At 37.9% G+C, this 23727-nt stretch overlaps 1 protein-coding gene and 1 pseudogene across 2 annotated transcripts in view; one reads left to right on the top strand and one right to left on the bottom strand.

The window, feature by feature from the left end:
* The window catches only part of LOC131156701 (mitochondrial Rho GTPase 1-like), a 59288-nt gene extending 39277 nt beyond the window's left edge, over positions 1 to 20011 (top strand). For both annotated transcript variants that reach the window (XM_058110585.1, XM_058110586.1), the window contains 7 exons: positions 11516 to 11597; positions 12030 to 12241; positions 12446 to 12515; positions 12706 to 12818; positions 18991 to 19141; positions 19300 to 19486; positions 19765 to 20011. In XM_058110585.1, the coding sequence (XP_057966568.1) occupies positions 11516 to 11597; positions 12030 to 12241; positions 12446 to 12515; positions 12706 to 12818; positions 18991 to 19141; positions 19300 to 19486; positions 19765 to 19838 (889 nt within the window). In that variant the 3' untranslated portion in view covers positions 19839 to 20011. The remainder of the gene's footprint in view (positions 1 to 11515; positions 11598 to 12029; positions 12242 to 12445; positions 12516 to 12705; positions 12819 to 18990; positions 19142 to 19299; positions 19487 to 19764) is intronic.
* A 2008-nt stretch (positions 20012 to 22019) lies between these two features.
* On the bottom strand, positions 22020 to 22779 carry LOC131156031 (F-box protein At5g46170-like; annotated as a pseudogene).
* Between the last annotated feature and the right edge of the window lie 948 nt (positions 22780 to 23727).

Below are 23727 nucleotides of genomic sequence, written 5' to 3'. Positions count from 1 at the left end.
AACATATACTTTAAACAAAACCAATTGAGAAATTGACGAGGCATCTTGAAGAGACGATTACCTCATTTCCGTTGTTGAGCCACATAAATCCAGTATGGCAGTGGATGTCTTAAAATTTAAATCCCCAGCTTGTCTATCATCTCTTGAGAAACTAGATTCTCACTGCTCCCACTATCAATTACCAAGTTGCAAAGCTTTCCAGCAGATGTACATTTATTTTGGAAGATTTTCTTACATAGAGAATTGTTGCTGCTGGCTGGAGGGGAAAGTAATGACCTTTGAATGACTAAAGTCTTGCCAAGGGCATTATCCTTAATCCCTTCTTTGGCCACGTTCTTTTCAGCTTCCATTTGGTGCTCTGGTCCTCAAGAATTGCAAAATTCTCATCACCATCAGCCTTTGGGTCCTCGGCAAAATTAACTGTACCTTCAGCTTTCTTTGGACACTTGTTAGACTTGTGCCCAAGCTTGAAGCATCTGTAGGCTGTAGCATTTCACCATTGTTTTCCCCTGTTTTACTTGGGCTATGTTCCCACTATTGTTGCTGGTTGGTTGGTTAGGACGTGTAGGGGCTGCTGTCCAATCACCTCTAGTGCTGCTTCCCACCTTACTAGTTGATGTGCCACTGTTGCTTTCTGTCCCAAGCTCATAGGCATGTTTGTGACTCAGCTTTTAGTTCAATCTGATAGGCATCACTAACCTTATAAGGCCGCTGCGAGCTTACTTTGTCTTGTATGGTCTTTTTTAGATCATTCACATAATGACAAACCCTTTGAGTGTTGGTTTCAGCAAGATTACACCTCAATGAAAGCCAATGAAACTCCTGTGTGTACTCCTCGACTAACGTTCCATGCTGCCTCAAGTTTTGAGCCCTTTGGTACAAAGTTTGCTCATAATTCCGGGTTAAGAATTGAGCCTTCAGCTTCTCTTTCATCTTATCCCATCTTCGTATTTTCCTTTTCCCCGTACTCTCACGATCATTTTGATAATGTTTCCACCAATTAGAAGCAGGTCCCCTGAGCTTTGCCCCCACAAGCTTCACTTTCCTCTCTTCCAATACATATTTCCATTCAAAATAACTCTCAATGCTATCAATCCAGTCCAAGAATTCTTCTGCTTCCATATCATCATCAAATTCTGAATATTTACTTGTATATCATTCTGTTTGGAATTTTTTTCCGAGCACATACAATGTGATCTTTCCATCTTGAAGGCCTTTCACTTTCAGCATTCTTATCATCACTAGAGCTGTAAATTTCAGCCTCTTCATTTCTTGCTCCTCTAACGAAATCATGTTCATTATCACCATCATTTTGGCAACCTTGATTACCCATAGATTGTATAACAAGCTGGGTAAGTTGTCGAACTTGTTCTTGCTGCTCTCCAAACATCTCGACATTCATGTATCTACCTCTATCGCCCCTATTTCCTCTTCCATCCGTTGCAGCCATGAACCCACAAGATTGAACTTGCTTTGATACCAATTTGATGCAAATAGTTGTTGGGATACAAGAAAAACTCTGAAATAGCGACTAAGTTTTCAGAATAGTGTTTTAGCAACCTTTCTTGATTCAAATAACTACTAAAAATCTGTAAAATAATAAAGAAATGACTGCTGTGAATTTCAATTAAGCAAATATTGCAATTTCCAGTCACAACAGAAACTTAATCCTCAAATCAGTACCTGTTTTGACACTGTTTCGGAAGAGTAATAGCGGCTTTTTGCTAGCCTCTTGCACCTTTAGCTGCAATGGGGGGATTGGTAGGCACCGCGTAGTCAAATCCTCAAAACCCTAGCCTCCAAATCTTCACAACCCTAGCTGGTCTGGAGCTGAGCTCTGGAGAAACATCTTCTCAAAGATAAATTGCCAAAAATCTCTTGGAAAAGTGGTTGAGGACTCCTATTTGTACTAGGCCAAAGCTTCCAAGAGAAGCCAAATCCTATTTTGCTCATAATCCCCTCTAAAACCCCCTTATCTTCTAAAGCCCCACCAAAAAATTACTCACATCACAAAATACCCCTGGCCAAAATATCAACACATTATAGTTTATATAAGCCGAAAATTAAGTAAAGACTGCTGATTGCATCAAGTTTGTTTCTTACTCTTTCAAGAAACCAAAGCACAATTAAAAAAGATACACCACTCAGTTGTGGGTCTTTTGTTTGAAGGTGATCCATCTGAATCTGCATCAATATATCCCTGAATTCAAGTGTGACCCTGATCTCGATATAAGAGACCTCATCTAGGTGGACCTTTGGGATATCTTACAATGCGAATTACTGTGTCCCAATGACTTGTCCTCGAAGAATCCAGAAATTGACTCACAACACTTGCTACGAAAGATATGTCCAGCAGAGTGACTGTGAGCTAATTCAACTTTTTGACAATTCTTTAGTATAATCCTTGGTTAGGCAACAAATCATCCATATTTGGCTCTAACTTGCTGTTATAATCCATGGGTGTATCAACCAATTTAGATCATAGTAGCCCCATATCATCCAAAAGATCAAGAATATACTGCCTTTGTGACAAAACAGTTCCTATATGAGATTTGGATACTTCGATACCCAACAAGTATTTCATTGTTCCCAAATCTTTGGTTTAAAACTTAGTCTATAGAAAATGTTTTAGGTTCTGAATACCTTGATCATCATCACCTGTAATTAGAATATCATCCACATACACAATTAGAAGGATCTTACTTGGTGAAGTATGATGAAGAATGCAAAGTGATCCACTACACACCTTTAAAGGGCAAAATCAAGTAGTACAACACTTAATCAACCAAACCATGCTCTGGGAGAAATTTAAACCATATAATGCCTTCTTAAGCTAACACACTAAGACTAACTCCCCTTTCGCAACAAACCTAAGTGGTTGCTCCATATAGACCTCCTCCTCAAGGACACCATGTAAGAAGCCATTCTTCACATCTAATTGATGCAGAGGCCAGTGACAAGTGGTGGCCATGGAGATGAATAGGTGTACTAATGTGAGTTTGGCAATTGAGGAAGAGGTGTCAAAATAATCCACACCATACACCTGAGTATATCCCTTAGCAACAAGATTTGCCTTCAAATGAGCCACATAATCATTAGGGTTAACTTTCGTAGTATATATTCAGTGACATCCAGCCACATATTTGTGGGCATGAGGAGATACCAATTTTCAAGTATCATTGTCCTGTAAAGCATTCATCTCTTCAACTATGGCATTCCTCCACTCAGAGTGACTAAGGCTTCAGAAATAAATTTAGGACAGGTAATAGATGATATAGTAACAAAACAATAATAGGAGGGTGATAAGAAGTCATAGCGAACAAAGTTGGAGATGGGATGTTTTGTATATGTGCATTTTCCTTTTTGGACAGCAATGGGAGGATCAACATCGTGGGAAATATGATCATTAGACGAGGAAACCAAAGGCGTGGTAGTAGTAGTTAGAGAGGGCTCTCTTCCATGGAGCTTTCGTTTTGAATACACCTGCAAATTAGGTCGATCGAGATGATATGAAGGACTCAAAGTACATGGAGACATAGGTGGGTGATTGGGTAAGGTCAACAAAGTAGAATTTAGACGATTAGGCAGAGGAAGAGACTCATTGAGATTAGAAGCACTTAGGGGCTGGGAGTAGTATGGTATGGAGTCAAAGAAGGTAACACCAGTAGAAACAAAGAAGCGATACCTTTCACAACGATATCCCTTTGAGTGCATGAGTAGCCCAAACAGACATGTTTTATAGCACGAGGATCCAATTTATCTACTTTGGGAGTTAGCTGAGGAATAAAGGACACACCCCCAAATATATGAGGAGGTAGAGATAATAGAGGTGAATTTGGAAAGAGAAAGGGCTAGGCACTAAGAACAAAGAACAACATCCCGTTGATAAGATACCAAGCAATAAGTACAACATCACTCCAAAACACTTCAGTTTCTTGCATTTGATAAAATAGGGTTTAAGTGATTTAAAGGATACGACTATTTTTCTCTTCTCTGCAACCCCATGTTTTGGAGGTGTGTGGGCACAAAATGATTGATGAATAATACCAAACTAAGTCATATAAGTAGTGAGTTGAGTACTTAAATACTCTTTAGCATTATCACTCCGAAGCATTCGAACTAACAAAACAAATTAATTTTTAATTTTAGAACAAAAGAAACAAATATGATTCAAATTGATCTTTCATTAAATATAGCCAAGTCCTCCTTGAATGATGATCCAAAAAGTTTATAAAGTATTGGAAAACCAACCTGGACACAAGTGGACTAGGACCCCAAACATCAAAGTGTTCTAACACGAAAGAGCTTGCTGCCTGCTTACTTACTCAGCAAGGAAAAGGGACACGATGATCCTTTCTCAATTGAAAAGACACAATCAAGACTAGACATAGAACTCAAATCAAGAACTAGTCTTTTCAACTTTTCTAGTGAAGGATGACCAAGGCGACAATGAGATTGGAGAGATGTGGAAGCAGTAGTGCACGTGGTAGAAGGAGATAGTGGCTCAATGTGATAGAGTCCACTAGCTTCACACCCTCCGCTAATCATCTTCTTCATCTTTAAATCCTAAATAAGCATAGAATCAGGGAAGAATGTTACTGAACAAGACATAGATTTGGTAATCTTGCTAATTGACATAAGATTGAAAGGAAACTTGGGAATGTACAAAATGGAAGGAAGAGAAATAGTGGAAGTGGGATTTATAGTCCCAACTCCCTTAACTGCAGTGGTGGATCCACCAACTAGAATAACTCAAGGTAATTTTTTAGGATATTGGAGAGTAGAGAAGAAATTAGGTGTACCTGTGATATGATTAGTGGCAATGGAGTCTATAACCTAAGGACTAGTGCGAGTAGTACTGGATGACAGGCAAGCTGTGGGTTGCCTATTTGTGCAAGGGATGCAATGGGAAGAGAAGCTAGTTGTGACACTTGGTACTGTTGGAACTTGGAATTCTCTTCCTCTAACATAGATATAGTACATTGCTCCTTACTTGGCCCCGAAGTATGTAGTGGGCGGTGGTTGCATTGGCGACACGTGAATGTTTGCCATGGAGATCCTAACACTGCTTAATAGTATGACCACCTCATCTACAATTATAGCACTTGCAAGTAGTGCCTCTACCTTGTTCATCTCTTCCAGCACGGCCGCTCGAACCACCTCAATAACTTCTGCAGCTGTTTGGTTGAAAACTAGAACCAACTTGAGTAGAAAAGGCTGTCCTTTCAGAGCTAGATGCAAATGCAGCAGAATGTGTGCTGAAGGAAGCATGAAGGACATGAGAATAAACATTAGCAAACGATGGAAACTCTGCACTGCCAAGTATCTGGGATCAAACCGCCTCGAACTTGGGTTTCAAGCCCGCTAGAACCTAAAGAACTATCATCTGCTCCATCTGCTGTTGCATCTCATGAAACATTAGCAATTATGGGTTGCATGATTTTAAGCTTCTCTTGAATACCCTTCATCTCTCCAAAATACTTTGTAACACTCCTATCTCATTGTTGTTACTAAAAGTACTTCAGGGATAAAATCATACATACGTGTAATTTTACTATAGCACAGAAGCTTGGCATAATCCCAAATATTTAGACATACGTCTAGATGCATGCACATCCATGCAATCTGGGGTTCCATCGAGATCCACAAGAGGGAAGCAGTCAAAGCATTTTCCTGAATCCACACTTCTTTTTTCTTCTAATTAGAAGGCCCAGATTGGAACAAGTGGTCAGATTTTCCTAATTTTGTTAAATAAACCCTAACAACCTTAGACAACTTAACATAATTCTTTCCATTCAACTTTTTGATTGATATTTGTGGCAATGATGAAGGAAACATGTTTTTAGGATTCATAGACTCTATCCCAACACTCACAAACTAGATCACTATCTAACAAGAGGAACAATCAAACTAACTAGAACAACCACGAACAAGGTGAACTACTGAGACAACCATGGACAAGTCACCAACAAACTGATATAACACTGCCACGGCCCTACAAAATCAGCTTATGAACACTGCCACTGCTCTAAGAAACTCACCCATGGCCTTTACGAACAATGAACAGAAACTAATGGATTGCCATGAGTGCATGGTTGAAAAGGTTGCATTTCTGAACAAAACACGTGCCCGACAGCTTGATATTATGGTCTATGGAAGGAATCAAAACATGTTGGAGGAAAAAAGAAGAAGAAAAAGGTGGCCGGAAACTATCTCATGCACTAGTGCATGGGTTTGAGACTGCCGGCAGTCAGCCAACATGTGGGGAGGTTTCCAGTGATGGAATTTTTTACAGGGTTATAGTTCATAGGGTTCAGTTTTTGGCTGTGGTTGGTTTTGTGAAATATTGAAGGGTTGTGGAGGTTTCAAGAAGGGCAGTAACAGGAGGGTGTTTTCTGGCGACAGCTGAGTTTGGTTTGGTGGTAGGATCTAGGTTGGATCTTGCTTTGATACCATGTTGGTAATTTTGGTAAAATGAAAGACCTAAATACAACAATTGGTCTCTCCCTATATTTATAATACATATCAAATATATTTTAATGACCATAATACGCTTACTAACTCTCCCTTATTAACCTAATACACTAATAATACTAAATGACTGAAATAACCATTAACAGTAAATAAGCACTGCTCATGGACCTTTAAGTTGGTATTATTCACCCAATCAATTTTGTGTGCCTCGGGATGAGGCTCGACTTCCAAATTTAACTTCTTCTCAACTTTTTTAGGAACTACATTTGTGCAACTATCAGGATCAATAGCTGAAGTACAAAGCTGCTTTTGGTATATCTCCTGAGTTTGAAATATGTTTGTCCACCTCCAATCTTTCTTTTCTTCAATCTTGTTGGGAAGAGAGCATATGTTGAAGCACTAAACTGATTTTCGCATTGCCATCATCATCCAAGTCACTTGGGATTTCCGTTTCAACTTCAACTACTTGTATGCATCATCATCATCATCTTATTTTTCGGTAACAGCCATGACTTGGTTGGGACATGTGCAGCTCAATGCCCTAAACCTGGAATTTAAAGCATTCAAGTGATGGTTGGCTCTTTGAAGTGGTTTCGAAATGCTCTAGAGTCTTCCAAGGGGTATTTAGTTTGAACTCCTTTACCCAATTGCTCAGCTATCTTCTCTCATATAACTTCACTAGTATTCTTCTCAAATTGAACGGCTGATGTAGCTATAGGAGGATTACATTGCATATCCTCTTCAATCTGAGTGGCAACTTGTACTGCATCCCAACTGTACTGAGACGACATGTAGCAAGTTTGGAGGCAATAGCTGTATTCAACCCTTTTCTGTACAAAGCTAAAGTCACATCTCCTTTCCATTCTACGTTGGCACAAGTAGCCTAGTGATAGGATCTACTAGTTTGCTCCATCACTATCTTTTCTTCTTTCTACAAATCAGAGAGTTGGAGATGAGCATGCTGCTGATAATTAGGAGGCGCAAATTGCTCCTTCATGGCTTGTTTCATCTCATCCTACATAATCTCACCAAATCTCCTTCTTCTAAATATCTCTATTGTTTAATCCACCAAATTTGAGCAGTTCCCTTCAATTTTGATTCATCCAAGTACAACTTTCTGGCCTCATTCATGTCATACCGTTGGAAATAATACTCCAAAGAACTTTGGAGTACAACCCCAATCATCAAATTCATTAGGAGAACCATCACCATTAAAATTTGAGACTTCTGGTTTAATTCCCTTACTCAAATGATTATTTTGGCCTTTACACAACTCAAAAGTACGAGGGGCAGCAGCTATTCCACCATCTTTTTTGGTAGGAAAATCCATGGGCCTTTTACCTAAGGCTGCTGCTTTGGTTGTTAGTTTATTCAAAGCATTGGTAATAATAGTCTCGAAGGCATTTTCCATGTTTTGTACTGTACAGGGTAGCAATTCCACCTTTGCGGACAATTCAACATTGGTCACCATGATGCAATTATATATCGCCAAAGACCATTAAACAAGTTGCTCAATCTATTATTGCAAACCACAAATTAAACAAATTCACAGAGGAAACTCACAAATGCAGCGATCCAAACTGATTTTTTTTTATAAATTTCTGGCAGTGACAAATCCACACTCCAAAGTGCTGATGGTACACAAATTCTTCACTGTCTAACCTTTCATATCAAAATATTGCACTATTTGGAATTATATGATGTCCACAATCAAAATGTCATGCAAAAAATCAAAATATCAGGAGAAAACACTATATTTTCATGGCTGGAACCAATTTCTTGTGATTCTGGAAGCAGGAGAAAAGTCTGGCAGAATCTCACTTGCAGTCACTGGTGTGTGCGCTGCAGGCAAGGGTCCTTCGGTGATGATTTTTCAGGCGAAGGTAGATCAAGGGTTGTTGATACAATGGTGGTGGCGGCATGTCAAAAATAACTCCGGCAGGGATGGATTTTGAAGGGGTCAATGGCTGGGTAACCTAGTGGTAGCACGTGGGGCCACAAGTGTGGTCAGATGGTGATGAAAATTTGAGGAGAAGGGGTTCAAGGGGTTCTAATTTCAATAGATGGATGGTGTAGCACAATGGTGTTTGGAAAGTGGTGTTCGAACAAATGGGGACATGGCTGGGATTTCAGAAAAGGTTCAGAATTGTCTTCTTGTGTGTCTCTGTTGTTGTCTTAAAAGGTGGAGGAGGAGGAGGAGGAGGAGGAGGAGGAGGAGGAAGAAGCAGCTGAGAGGGAGAGGGAAATTGCAGAACAGTGGGGAGGAGGAAGAGAAGAAGAGGGGGAAGAAGAGGAGTGAAGGGGAAATTGAAATGGAAGAACAGAGATTGATATTGTGCTCTGACATGAAATGGTGCAGGGGCAGCATCAAGGATCTGCAGCCATGGGAGAGATCAGAAGAAATTGAAGAGAGGAAGGAAAGAGAGGAGATACAAGGGGGAAACTCATGTTCACTTCAATTCAAATTTAACAACTGCTGGCAACATGGATTTCACATACTCTTTATAAGAAAGCCTCTTCACATGAAATTACATAAAAACCCCTAAAACTACAGGCTGGAATTTCAGAAAAGTTCAGAACTGTCTTCTTGTGTGTCTGTGTTGTTTTGTCTTAAAAGGTGGAGGAGGAGGAGGAGGAGGAGGAGGAAGAAGCAGCTGAGAGGGAGAGGGAAATTGCAGAACAGTGGGGAGGAGGAAGAGAAGAAGAGGGGGAAGAAGAGGAGTGAAGGGGAAATTGAAATGGAAGAACAGAGATCGATATTGTGCTCTGACATGAAATGGTGCAGGGGCAGTATTAAGGATCTGCAGCCATGGGAGAGATCAGAAGAAATTGAAGAGAGGAAGGAAAGAGAGGAGAGAGGATATACAAGGGGGAAAAAGCCTCTTCACATGAAATTACCTAAAAACCCTTAAAACTATAGTATTTTACAAACATATCCCTAGAGTACACAATTACTACAAATGAGCCCCCGACATAAATAATCCTAATACAAGCAAACCAAACACACATAATTAAACAACTAAATAAGCATGTTTGGGTGTAGGACCCAATAAACCATTGATCCTATTCTTCAACATAGGCTTCCAAATTGGGTCGAAATGATCCATCCAAAAACTAGCTTCTCGTCCCACATCAACAATATTTCAATGGAATGTTTTTTTTCCCCCTAAAAAATGGGTTTAGAAAATTAGATTTTACATTTTGATGACATGCTAATTTATTTCATGTAGTTTTTTGTGAAGTAGCTTATTTCTTGCACAAAGTTTATAATTCATTTCTTCATAAAATATGTTTTAGATTTCCAACAACAACGAATGTAGAATATAATGAATTTGTTTAGTTGTGTAATTTTTTTTTTCATTTTTATTTATTGATTTCAAAATAATTACAAAAAAATACAACTTGTTTTCCAATTTCCAAAAATTATATAAGGGATCGTATTTGAGATCATGAATTTTGGGAATTGGATTTGGAATTGTGTGGATTTAGAAAAAAAAAAAATGCAATATTTTATACTATATTTTGTCATAATCTACACAAATTGAAATCCAAAATCTGAATTCCATACTCCTAAATATGAAGTAAGAAATTAGAAATCTAGAAAATTGAAAAACAAGGTGGCATTTTTGTAATTATTTGAAAATTGGAAATGGAAAATAATACTATTTCCATGAGCAAATGGTGCCAAAACATATTGTTTTTCATTTTTTTGTTTAAAAATATTGTAAAACTTAAAATTTAGCTATCCTTTTTTTAAATTTTTAGAAAACTAAAGTGGAAAATGAATACTATTTTCCAAAACTAAACAGGTCCTTACTATTGCAAACATATTTAAGACTATTTACCTCCTACAATCATATTGACATTTTATTTAATATTTTTATTTTAACAAATAAAAATTTTCAATTTAAAAATTTTTAATACACAGATTTTCCTCAGCTCCAAATAAAAAACTCATTAGATTTTGAAAAGAAATGTGAGAAAAGTATGAAAACAATGGCTGCTATCAGCTTTTAATAAATCGAGTTTTGCCCTCCTTAAGATCTTGGTTGGCCACTTTTTTACCTCTTTGGTTAAACTTCTCCAATCTTCATGGTGTTCTTTTTCTTCATGAGTTCGGGCCTTGGATCAACGGTAAGGTTGCTCCTTTGTGACCTACCAGTCATGACTTCGTGTCTATGGAAACAGCCTCTCTGGCTAAAAGCAGGGGTAAGGCTGCGTATAGATTGGCAACCCACCTCCTACCCTCACAAAGCAGGGAGCCTTGTGGCCTGGGGATGCCCTAATACTAAGGAATTAAATAACTCTGGGTGCTAGTCATCCCTCTTTCTGACCTTCTGTTTTGTTTAAAAATGCATGCTCATTAAAATTTTTGCATCATTTCAGAACTTGTTTATGTAATTGATGAGGGAAGAAATGAATTTTTCTTTAACATCAACAATATTTTATTTGGATAGGTTTTGTAAAAAGTGATATATTCATGCTTTAAATGAGCGGATAAAATAGTGGAATATGTGTTTGGTTCTGGAAATCTTATGTGTAGAATCTCATTCCTGGTAAAAGGATGCCATTCCCATGGGAATCCAAGATCAATAAACAAAGGGTAGGTTATACATTTCCATCTTTTGTGGGGTTATTAGATTGTGAAGGAGTCTCAGCTGCTGTCACATAAGATTCTCTGAATGAGTGAAACATGGGCATCTGGGATGCTCAAGCTCAAATTCTGAGGAATCCTCAAAGATCTCCTAAACCAAATATCTGGCAAGTTCTATGTTCCCAAGTTCGCAGGGCTGGATTATGACACTCTTAGGCATAATTACTGATTTACTGTACTATATATAGATGCACATGTAGATATAATGCACAGATGTGTGTGTGTATATATATATGTATATTTGTATGCATGTGTGTATATACATGCATATTTGTATGCATGTTTGTATATATTTGTATGTTGCCATAAGTCCATCACCCTATCCTGGTTTCAAACTTTTTCCTGGAATATATTTCTTATATGTACTGCTTATGTATTGAATTTCAGTCCCTGGGGTGAAGCCCCATACAAGGATGCGTCAGAGAGAACTGCACTGGGGGATTTATCACTTCATGGATTTCTGTCCGAGGTACATTACATATGCCTATTTCTCATCTGTTAGAAGTGTTGCACCTTTCATGAGTGGCAACAACAGAGTCTACATGTTTCATTATCCAATTATTCTATGGATGTTATAAATTATGATCTCTCTCTCTCTCTCTCTCCGGAACTAAATGTTATCATTATGATCCCCTTTCTGTTCTGGCACAATTCTACTATTATTTCATTGTAATGATTTGATTAAAGAGCCTATATATATGTTTTTGGATTTTATATGGATTAATAATATTTTTGACTTGCTGTCAATCAGTTATCTTTATTTTTTATTCAGGGATGCCATGATCTTCCTGTCGGTATTATTGGCTTCCTTCCACAAGGCCCTTTTTTGTTTCCCTTTTTGAATACTCATTTTCCATTTGAACTGTTTGATATTTGTTTATAATAAAAAACATGGTTGCAGTGGGCCCTTATGACACTACTAGACCCAGCTCGCACCCTGGCTAATTTGACATACATTGGATATGCTGGTGATCTCACTTCAGCAGTTCGTGTGACAAGGAGAAGATTGTTAGATCGGAAGAAACAACAAACTGAAAGAAATGTTTTCCACTGCTTTGTCTTTGGGCCAAAAAATGCTGGGAAATCTGCATTGTTGAATTCATTTCTTGGAAGGTTCAGCCTCGGGGTCTTAGCTCATCAAAATTTTATCTGTTCAGTATTGATTTTGATGGTTTCTTAATTCACTTTCTAGATAGATCCTGTTTTCTTTCCTGGTCTTTGATCATTAGATTCTTCTGTAACTTTATTCTTTTTTTGTTTTATTTTCATTCTTCTTGAAATAAATGATCTCTTTTTTATATCCAATTTCAATGACAGGCCTTTCTCAAGTAATTACATTTCAACAACTGATGAGTGTTATGCGGTTAATGTTGTTGAGCTGCTTGGGGTGAGTACTGCTGGAAAAAACATAATACAACTAGACATGCATGATTTCATATCATAGATGAGAAGAATGTATTACGTCACTACACAAAGGAAACTAATAAAATTTAAAATTTTCAATTAGGCTTGCATCCTGAAATTGCTGTGAGAACAATTAATCAATTATCTATAAATTTGTTGCTGATTTGTTCCAGGGAGCTAAAAAGAATCTAGTATTGCAAGAGATACCTGAAGACCACGTTAAGAGGTTTCTTTCTAATAAAGAATCTTTAGCTGCTTGTGATGTTGCAGTGTTTGTGTATGACAGGTAAGCAACTACTAATATTAGTGTGTGTCTCCAGATTGTTATATTTCAGTCAGAGCGTTCAAATTTATGAGGTTAATGGTTGTATTATCATTGTAATGTTTGATGTTGTTGCCATTTTTATTGTTAATGGTTGTTTTAGTTACCTAGCATTATTAGTGTGTTAGTTTTATGTTAATGAGTGACAGTTAGTGAGGGTAATATGGTTATTGGTATGTACTTGACATATATTATAAATAAAGGGAGAGACCTATTCATTGTGTTAGGCCTTCCATTTTACACAATTATTCAACATGGTATCAGAGCAAGATCCGGCCTAAACCTAAGCTCAGACAAAAACGAAACCCTAAACCCTAAACTTCAAACCTGCTGTTGTAGAAGGATAATCTGTACCACCAAAGAACGGAAACAAAGTCCAGGAGCTGCTGGAAAATACTGTAGTCACCAGGAAAATCCTGGGCACTGCTTTCCTTTCAGAAACTCCAAGAAACACCTTATATTTTGCAAAAAATAACCACATAGCCACCCTCAGAACCTGCCAATATGCCGCCCTGTGAAATTTCAGTTTGGCAGTGCCCCATGTGCTGCCATGTGCGGGCTGAAAGCCATGGAGGGTGAGAGTGTTTTGAGCAAGATTTCTTCTCCCATTTTTTTCCCAGAATGTTCTAAATACCTCCATACGTCATAATATCATGTTGTTCGCATAGTAGTCAAAGGCGTAAGGCGCACTGAGGCGCAGAGGGTACTTGGAGCTGAGGCGCGAGGCGCACGCCTCACGAAGGTGAGGCGCACAATTATTAAAATTGTGTACAATGCCTATTTGGTGGGTAATTGATATAAAAACACATCAATAGTAATATTATAATTTAATATGCCAAAATATTCAATAGTAACTATGACAACCAAGTACCAAGTTCCTAGTGAAACAAACATAGTTCAACATAAGTAATCAGGCATGCAAGATTTCAAGTTTCAAATTTGAAATGAAATAAAATTGCCAGGCTGAAGGCCCAAAAGCATCTTCAATATCAAAAGAAAAGGGTACAATAAATTAGCAGCTAAATTCAGTAAAAAAATGTTATATATTAATATATTTCAGAAAAATGTATAGTTTGTATACTGCATTTCCAAACAAATTACAAAACAGCAGCAAAATTCGGTAAAAAAATTTTATATTAATTATATAGTATAAACTTGCATTAAAATACATAATTAATGACACATTATATAATATTAACTTAGAGGCTTAATGCAACTTAATGTTATAAGAAGAAGCAGCTGGCAGGAGGCAGCAGAACTGAAGAAGAACTGAAAAAGAATAAGGAGAAGAAGTAGAAGAACTGAGGAAGAAGAAGAAAAAAAAGAAGAAGAACTAAAAAAGAAGAAGAACTGAAGAAGAAGAATAATTGAAGAAGAAGAAGAATACGAAGAAGCAGAAGAACTGAAAAAGAAGAAGTAGAAGAAGAACTGAAGAAGAAGAAGAAGAAGCAGAAGAAGACAACAACGACGACTTACTAGTTCGAAAATCGAAGCAATCTGGTGACTCACAAAGGCTCGAACCTCATAGACGAAGTGCTCTTGCTGGTTCAAAGGCTTGAAGACAAACTGACCAAGGGCTTCTGTTGGTTTGAAGGCTCGAAGACGAGTTCATGAAGGGCTCCTCAAAGGCTTGAAGACGAGCTCGTGTAGGGCTCTTATTGGTTCGAAGGCTCGAAGACGAGTTCGCGAAGGGCTCTTGTTGGTTCGAAGGCTCAAAGACGAGCTTGCAAAGGGCTCCAGCTGGTTCAAAGGATGGAAGACGAACTTGCGAAGGGCTCTTGTTGGTGTCGTGCTGCTTTGAAGGTTCGAAGAAGAAGGGTTTTGGCTGGAGTCGTGTTGGCTCAAAGAGTTGTAGATGAATCCTGTTGGTTTGAGTCAAACGAGGGCTAGGGCTTGTTCTGGCTTTTTCTTTATTAATAGGCTAATGGCATCAAAACTTTCAAGGCGCGACTCACGGAGCCTGGTGCATTAGTGCACCTCAGTATGCCCTTTGCGCCTTTTAAAGGTCGCCTCGCCTCACCAGTGATAAGGCGCTGGCCTCGTCGCCCCTTTGTGCCTTACGCCGAGGCGCGCTTTTGACTACTATGGTTGGTCGCCATCTATTTTGTTCAAAAAATTCATAATTTTCAATTGTTCACTCGGAGCACTCTGTTAAAGGTTGTTTGGTACTGTTAGAGTTGTGTGCTGGTTTCTTAAGGTTGTGTATAAGTTTTTTGGTGCCGTGGAAGCCTTGTGCTGATTTATTTGTGACTCATTCATGGTGGGTCACCTTGTTCATGGTTTTCCCGATTGTTCTAGCAATTAATCTTATTATCATTGGTCTAAGTTTGTGAGTGTTGGGATGGGTTTTGCAAATCATGAAAGTATGGTTCCCTCATTAGTCACTTTTTTGAGTGAACCACGTATTGTGACTATCTTAGAAGAGGAGTATTCAAGGTTTTTATAGTATCAATCGTTTTAACAAGCATCTTGTATCATTGCATCTTTTGCCCAGAAAGGTAATCCTACAGTCTGTATGTCATCTGGTATATCTCCCACTAGTCCTAGGGTTATCAATTGTGCTGCCATTGACCATATGATAGGTGCAACTAAGTTTTTTTCTACCTTCCAATATCCTAAAGATCTACCTCAAGTTACCCTTGCCGATGGGTTCGCTTCTACAGTTAAGGGGATGGGAATAGTAAATCCTACTCTCTCCATCTCTCTTTCTTCTATATTGTACATTCTTGATCCCCTTCCAATCTCATGTCAGTTAGTAAGCTTACAAAGTCACTGAGTTGTTTTGTAACCTTCTTTCCCGATTCTGTGCTTATTCAAGATTTGAAGTTGAGGAAGACAATTGGCACATGACATGAGGCTCTGTGTTTTACTACTTTGAGTTGCTTGCTCCTCCCATTGCTTACACAACCACTGCTACACCACTTCAAAATCCATTGTCGCCTTGATCATCTGTCCGTAGACAAGTTGAAACAACTAGTTCCTAACTTGAGTTTTGTGTCTAATCTTGAGTTTGAGTCTTGTCAATTTGGAAAACATCATCGTGTTCCCTTTGCCTTCCAAGTTAAAAAATGGGCTGTTAGTTCCTAACTTGAGTTTTGTGTCTAATCTGGAATTTGAGTCTTGTCAATTAGGAAAACATCATCGTGTTCCCTTTTCCTTCTAGGTTAAAAAATAGGCTGTTAGTCCTTCAATGTTAGTCCATTTTGATGTTTGGGGTCCTAGTCATGTCATGAAAAAGTTGGGGTTTCATTAGTTTGTTACATTTGTCAATGACTACTCCAAGATGACTTGGTTGTATTTAATAAAGAATCGTTCTGAGTTGTTTGATATCATTTGTGCCTTTTGTTCTCAAATAATGACTTAGTTTGATATGCTAGTCAGGATACATCATAGTGATAATGCTAAGGAGTTCTTCAGTACCCAATCCATCAATCCTCCTGTGCCCACACTCCACAACAAAATGGAGTTGCAAAGTGTAAAAATAGAAATATTCTCGAAGTCACTCATAACCTATTCTATCAAATGAATGTCCCTAAAGTTTCTTTTGGAGTGGTTTTGTGCTCAAAATTTGCTCCCTTACCAATAAAATGCCATCTTCTGTCTTTGGTGGTAAATCCCATATTTAGTTATCTTCCCTAAGGCTCATTTGTTCTCCCTTTTTGCTCGTATATTTGGACGTATGTCCCTTGTCCATCAATTAACTCCAGGAACTAATAAGTTGGACCCTTGTTCTATCAAATGTATTTTTCTAAGCTATTCTTATACTCAAAAGGGATATCAATGTTATCATCCTACTTTACATCAATTCTTTCTCTCTACTAATGCACCTTCTTTGAGTCTACACCATACTACTCTGATTCGTCGAGTCTTATTGACCTTGATGAGTCCCTTCCTCTACCTTGCCTTCTAGATACTAGTCTATTATCTTTGCCCAATCCTCCTACATCTTCATTGAGTTTGAGTCCTCCTTTTGCTTAGATCATCCCAATTCACAAGTATACACATGAGGAATCAAGGGAGGAGCCTTTAGTTCCTTCGTCAGATGATGTTATTTCCTATGAAGTTGTCCCTCTTATGGTTGTTCGAGAAGGTAAACGGACTTGTACCTGACATCCAATCTTTAAATTTTTTTGTTATGATTTTGTTGCCACCCTTATATTACTGTTTCTTAGTACTCTATCTTCTATTTCTCTTCCAAAATTTATTTCTAAAGTCCTTCCCCCGTCTAGGTGGAGGGCTACAATGGGTAAAGAGATGTATGCGCTACATGATAATGATACTTGGTAGTTGGTACCTACTTCTCCTTACAACTCTGTAGTTGATTGTTGCTGGGTGTGCAATGTGAAAGTCAATTGTGATGGCTCTGCGCTCATTTGAAGGCCTGCCTCATTGCTAAGGGATAAACTCAGGTGTATTGTTTGGATTATTTAGGAACATTCTCTCCGGTCGCTAAACTTGCCTTAGTATGCTCATACATCTCCTTAGCCACTACTTGTCAATTGTCATTGGTCTCTACATTAATTATATGTGAACAATGCTTTCCTATGTGGTGATCTTTAGGAGGAGGTTTATATGGAGCAACCACTTGAGTTTGTTGCTCATGGGGAGTCAAGCTCAATGTGTCAATTTAAGAAATAATTATATAGATTATAACAATCTTCAGAGCATGGTTGGCTGATTTAGTATTGTAGTACTTGAGTTTGGCCTTTGACGATGTGTAGTAGATCACTTTGTATTTTATCGTCATACTCCATCTGGGAAGATTTTGCATATTGTGTATGTGGATGACATTATGATCACCGGTGATGATGATCAAGGCATCTTGGACCTAAAGATTTTTCTACAAAGTAAGTTTCAAACCAAGAACTTGGGACCATTGATCTTTGCTATAGAAGTATCGAGATCTTGTATGGAAACCATTGTCACAGTGGAAATATGTTCTTGACCTTTTACATGAGATTGGGTTATTGGAATCAAAACATGTTTATACACTCATGGATCCCAATAGTAAGTTAGTGCCGGATATGGGTGATTTGTTGCCTAACCTAAAACAACATCAAAGACTTTTTGGAAAGCTGAATTATCTCACAGTCTATCTTTTGCAACAAGTGTTGTGAGCCAATTTCTCGATTCTCTGGGAACATGTCATTGGGATGCTGTTATTTGCATCTTGAGATATCTCAAAGGTGCACCTAGGAGAGGTCTCTTATATTAGGATTGAGGTTGCACTCATATTCAGCTATATAAAAATGCAAATTGGGGTGGGTTACCTTTCGACAGAAGATAACCAACCGGGTACTGATCTTTGTTGGTGGTTTCTTGGAAGAGTAAGAAACAAATTGTAGTGGTCAGGTTAGGTGCTGAGTCATAATATAGGACCATGGATCACACTACATGTAAGTTGTTTGGGTGAAAACCATGTTGGAAGAATTGGGTTTTCCACATTCTCAAACTATGGAGTTGATGTGTCATAATCTAGCTGCTGTCACCAACTCGGTCTTCCCTGAGCGGACAAAACACATTGAAGTTGACAGCCACTTTGTTCGGCAGAAGTTTGTGTAGGAGTTGGAGTTCATTACCACCAGTCGGATATGCAGCTTGCTAACTTGTTTACTAAAGCTTTGGGGGGGTGCTTGTGTTAAATTAAATTCATTTGTAACAAGGAGCATATGATATCTGTGCTCCAGATTGAGGGAGAGTGTTAATGGTTATTTTAGTTATCTAGCATTATTAGTGTGTTAGCATTATGTTAATGAGTGAGAGTTAGTGAGGGTAATATGGTCATTGGTATGTACTTGACATATATTATAAATAGAGGGAGAGACCTATCGTTGCGTTAGGTCTTCCATTTTAGCCACTTATTCAACGTTTATCAATTGGGAAAACTTGTTTGACACTTCAATCGGCACTTTAGTTACTAGTTAAGTGCCTGGTTAATAATTTTAGTGTCTAATTCCCCTCTTTTTGCTTGTGCTGGTTTACCTTCCCCTGTAGGCTAGAAATTTAGATTTACACGTTATTTGTTGGTTCAGTATTTGTTTTCTGCCTGTAATTATTTTCTTTGTTGGTGGATTTTATTTATAATTTTGTTTTAGCATATTTGGTTGTAGTGATGTAAATTTGTTTCCACTTTCAGTTCAGATGAACATTCCTGGAGAAGAGCAAGGGAATTGCTAGTTGAAGTAGCTGGACAAGGGGAAGAAAGTGGCTATGGGATGCCTTGCCTTCTTATTGCAGCCAAGGATGACCTGAACCCATATCCAAGGGCTGTGCAAGAATCGGCAAGGGTATTTATTTTTTTGTTTGCTAACTTGTCATTGCATATTTGAAATCTCAAGTTTATTACTCTTACTGCACCTATAAATTTACAATTTTGCTCATCATTATTGATTTTGCAGGGGAGCTTATATTGATCTTCATTTTAATCTTCTACTTTTCTGTTTAGGTAAGTCAAGATATGGGAATAGAGGCACCTATTCCTGTTAGCGTGAGGTTAAGAGATTTGAATAGTGTATTTTCTAGAATTGTCCGTGCTGCTGAACACCCTCATTTGAGCATTCCTGAAACTGAAACTGGGAGGAACCGCAAGCAATATCATCAGCTTGTTAATCGTTCTTTGATGTTTGTATCAGGTATGTTTCATTGGAAGCCAACTTGTTTATAAACTCAAAATTTACTTCATTTTGGAAATGTACATCCCCCGTGTCCAAAAAGGAATTTAAATTTTTTTTCTGGTAGTTTGTTTTGCTTTGCTGTTTTTTATTATTTGTTTTTAATGGAACTTTGTTTTAGAAGAAAGTAGAGCTCTATCTGTGCTTCATGTATGTGTGTGCTTCCCATATTGTGTGCACACCCAACTCTCATCTATCCATTCTGCATTCATGACGAGGTTTTTGTTCCAACATTACAGTGGGGGCTTCCATTGCTATTGTTGGATTAGCAGCTTATCGTGCCTATGCTGCAAGGAAGAATACGTCCAGTTAGGTATAAAGAATTGCACATAAATATCCATACTGCTGTTGTTCCATCAACAATTTTCATTAAGGAGTTCACTTTATGCAGTATTTTTGTCTTATATTTTTGGGCCTGTAGTTGTGTAGCGTTATTATAAGTTGTCTATTGATACTCAATATTAATTCATTGCCATTTGCTTTTCATATTCTAGTTCAAATTATCATTTGTTTTTTTCCACTTGATTTTTATTGAACTAGTGTTTGATTCATGTTGATGGTACTCTGCATGTGAAATGATCAGAGCCGATGTGTCATTGCATCATGTCTTAATTTGTTAATTATCATTGATTCCAAGAATGAGACTTGGGCTTAAAGTACATTACATTTAAAATGAACTGTTTTATTTCTCACACTATGATTAGAAATTTATGTTTGGTTTGTGAAATGGAATATGGTCGAAATTGAATAACCATTGTATATTATATATAATACTTCGCAGGGAAAAGGGAAAAAAAATGATGGTACCATTTTAAGACGAAAGACAATAGTGGATGTTATTCATTGCTATTCCATATCAGTTGGAATAATACTAACTTTTGAATGCTTATTTGTCTCAGAATTACATTACTTTTTATATTATCAATTATTATATTTCTATACAATAACTAATCCATCTCCACCCTATTTTATTTTGTGAATCAAACAAAATCTTATTTTCTGGATTTTGACTAAGGGAAGGCAACTGGAATAGTATGTGGATGGGTTTGGGAGGCTATGAAAAGATTGGCCTTCGACAAAGATGATTGCTAGAGCTGATGTTAAACAATGTGAGCTTATGACAGTTTGTGTTGGGGGTCTAAGCTTTATCCTTGTGCATGTTAACATTAGTCTGGGTACTAGTCCATCAGACCTTTAGTCTGGGAAGCTTATTCCTTCAAATTCAATCTATTGTTAGAATTTAGAGAACATGAAATGCAGCCAAAAAGGTCATGCATAGAGTCAGTTGGTGAAGATGAGTTTGCAGGCTAAGGGGAATGCTTTTCTGGAGTAATTTACTGTAGGTTGGGTTTGGTCTGGTGGGACCTTGTGGCACTTCAGGTCTGTATTCTGTAAAAAGCTACTGTTTGTCTTCTAGTTTTGCACACTAGGCTACTTTACTTTGAATAAGGTCCAGTGCAATTGAGATGGCATTCCCTTTGTGCTTGAAATTTGAGGAAAATGAGCTGTAAATGATTCAATGTGACACTGCTTGCTTCACAATGGCAATCGCACTTGGCTGAATCTGTTCTATTGAGGGAGATATCATTGATATGTGATCAACTGTGGAAGATTGGATAAAAGAGTTTGGCCGAGTGAAGGCAGTCCTTCCTCCAGGCTTTGGTAGTCTCCCAAGGCCTGCTTTTGAGTAAACCTCATCTCTGCTACAGCTACCATTGTAACCTATTTTTTTTATTTTTATTTTTATAAGAATCATTTCTGATTTTATTAATATGCATGGGAGGCTAATCAAATAGGATATAGAAGTGGCAAATTATGCCCATGTACTAGGAGATCAAGTATGCTTCTCTGGAGTTCCCAGCGGGCTTGAATGAGCTATCATGGATTTTCCACATTTGTCATGTTTAATCATTTTTAGCGTAGAAAAAGAGAATATAGTTCATAACTTTTTTTTTTTTTGTGGGAGATTGAGAGTTTACAAGGGAACATGAAGCCTGAGGGCCAAGCTAATGACTTTGGAAGAGCATTGAGACTAATGTTTCATTTGGTTTGTGGAACAATTAGGGTGAGAACGGAGTATGTTTGAGCATGCTTTGAGTAAGAGTGTAATCGGTGTTTTTTTAAAAAAGCGAACATTGAACCGAAACATATTGGTTCTTAAAATTGAAAACCGTTACTGAACCAAAAACCAACTGTTCGATTTAAACAGTTTTCGATTTTTAACCGAGCTGGATCTCACCACAACAATACTACTACTCAAGGCCCACTTTAAATTATTGAATGGGCTTTTATTAAAAAGAGTGAAGCAGGAAGTTAATCATTTGAAGAACTGGGGACAGGAGGCATGCTTTTACAAGTGGAGAAGACTCCACCAAAGTACATGCCAACCGATGTGGGATGTGGGCATCGAGCCATTGTCAAAAGAAACTTCACTCAATTCTTTTATTTGTTTTCAGGTTCTTAGAAGTTTCTTGCAGAAATTCGATCAATTGTGTCAAATCTCAGGGAAATTATAGGCTGCAATTATAGGTTGTAACAAGTAATGCCTCGTGGAGGAAGCAATCAGTAAGATTATATTACACACAACTCACAGTTTAAAGCTGCTATTTGTGTAAAAGGATTCAGTTATGCTCCCATTATCATCCTTGCTACCATTTCCGCAAAACCCATAAGCCCCAAGTCTTGAACATCCAATACCTTTGCGGCTACGGTGTTGATCACCAACGACGCGCCCAGAATCACACAATTAACAAGAGTTGATCCAAATTCAGCCTTCCGTTTCAACAAAACCCCATTGTCAATGCCCAATACGCCACTCAGAAGCTCAATCCGGAGGAAGTATATTTCGTTGAAGTTCTTCAAAACCTAGGTGGGCGAATGGTGTGTCACCCTGCCTTGATCCAGTTCTTCTTCGTCACCACCATGAACGCCACCACCCACGGCGAGTGCCGATGAGGAGCTTGAGCACTTGTGACCTAAGAATTGGCCGAGTGCCTGGAGGGGTTTAATGATGCTGCCTAAAATGAGACGAAATATGTTTGAGAAAGGGTCCGCACGAACCTTGTCGGAGGCAGAAGTAGCAGAGGCAGCGTCATTGTCAGATATGATGCAGTCAACGCGGACGAGGACGTGCTCGGGGGACGAGGCTGTAGAACATCCGTGAGATTTTTTACAAAGGCGAGGACAAGAATTTCGGTGCTAAGAAGATTTCTTCCATGGTGCTTACCAAGATGAAGGAGATCCTTGTCCCCCATCGATAATACAAGGGACAAAAGCCCTCACCCTCATGTAAAATCCTTCCATCTCCTTAGTCAAATATTTGTGCATATTATCATAAATTATAATTTAAAAAATAATCGAAGATTGTAAAATTAATAATTTTTAAGAGCTATAAATTGGGTAAAATTTTTTAGATAAATATATAATTTGGTTTTTTGGTTTGGTCTTCCTATATTTTTGAAACCAAAACCAAAAATCGATCTTTTAAAATTGGAAAATTGAAACCCAAAAATCTTACTGAAATGTTAAACGGTTTGGTTTCAGTCTAGTTTTTAATTTTTTGGTAATTTTTTTACACCCCTAGCTTTGAACTCTTATGTTTGAGGTTGACAACTTTTATTTTCTACCTAGGGTTGGGTGTATTTGTGTTTGGATTTATGTGTTGTGTTTCTTTTAATGAACTTGGAAACAACCCTTCCAATGATTGTCCCATTACTCTTTGTTTGTTCCACATAATAAAGTGTCAGCCTGTTCATTAAGTAGGTACTGTAAAAATGGGGAAACAAAACTGGGTAATGCGAGTTTCACTCTCCCATCATCCTGAAAGTGCATTGGGTTGAATAAATCTTGTGGTAATCTATCTGGGTCAATCTGATTTATGTGGTATAGAATTTTCCTTGTATCAACCCAATTATGTGCTAATAGGTGCTATTAGGATTGGTGTTATCCCAAGGGGGAGTGAATTGGTTATTTAAAAAATTTTGGTCAAACTATTTGATCGATTCACAATCTTTATCAAATTTGAATTTAAAGTATGTGCAACAATCACAACAATATAAATAGAACCATACATGTGCGGAAATTTAAAGAGAGTAGGGATAGTGAAAACGACACCATGATTTACAAGGTTTGACTATACCCGCCTACATCCTTGCCTCAAGACAACCACTTGAGGATTTTCACTATCTTGCTCTTTTCAACCA

The sequence above is a fragment of the Malania oleifera genome, chromosome 5 (genome assembly GCF_029873635.1).
Source record: "Malania oleifera isolate guangnan ecotype guangnan chromosome 5, ASM2987363v1, whole genome shotgun sequence".
NCBI classification, from domain to species: Eukaryota; Viridiplantae; Streptophyta; class Magnoliopsida; order Santalales; family Ximeniaceae; genus Malania; species Malania oleifera.
Note: the sequence above shows the minus strand (reverse complement) of the source record. Positions and strands in the feature narration are given on the sequence as shown.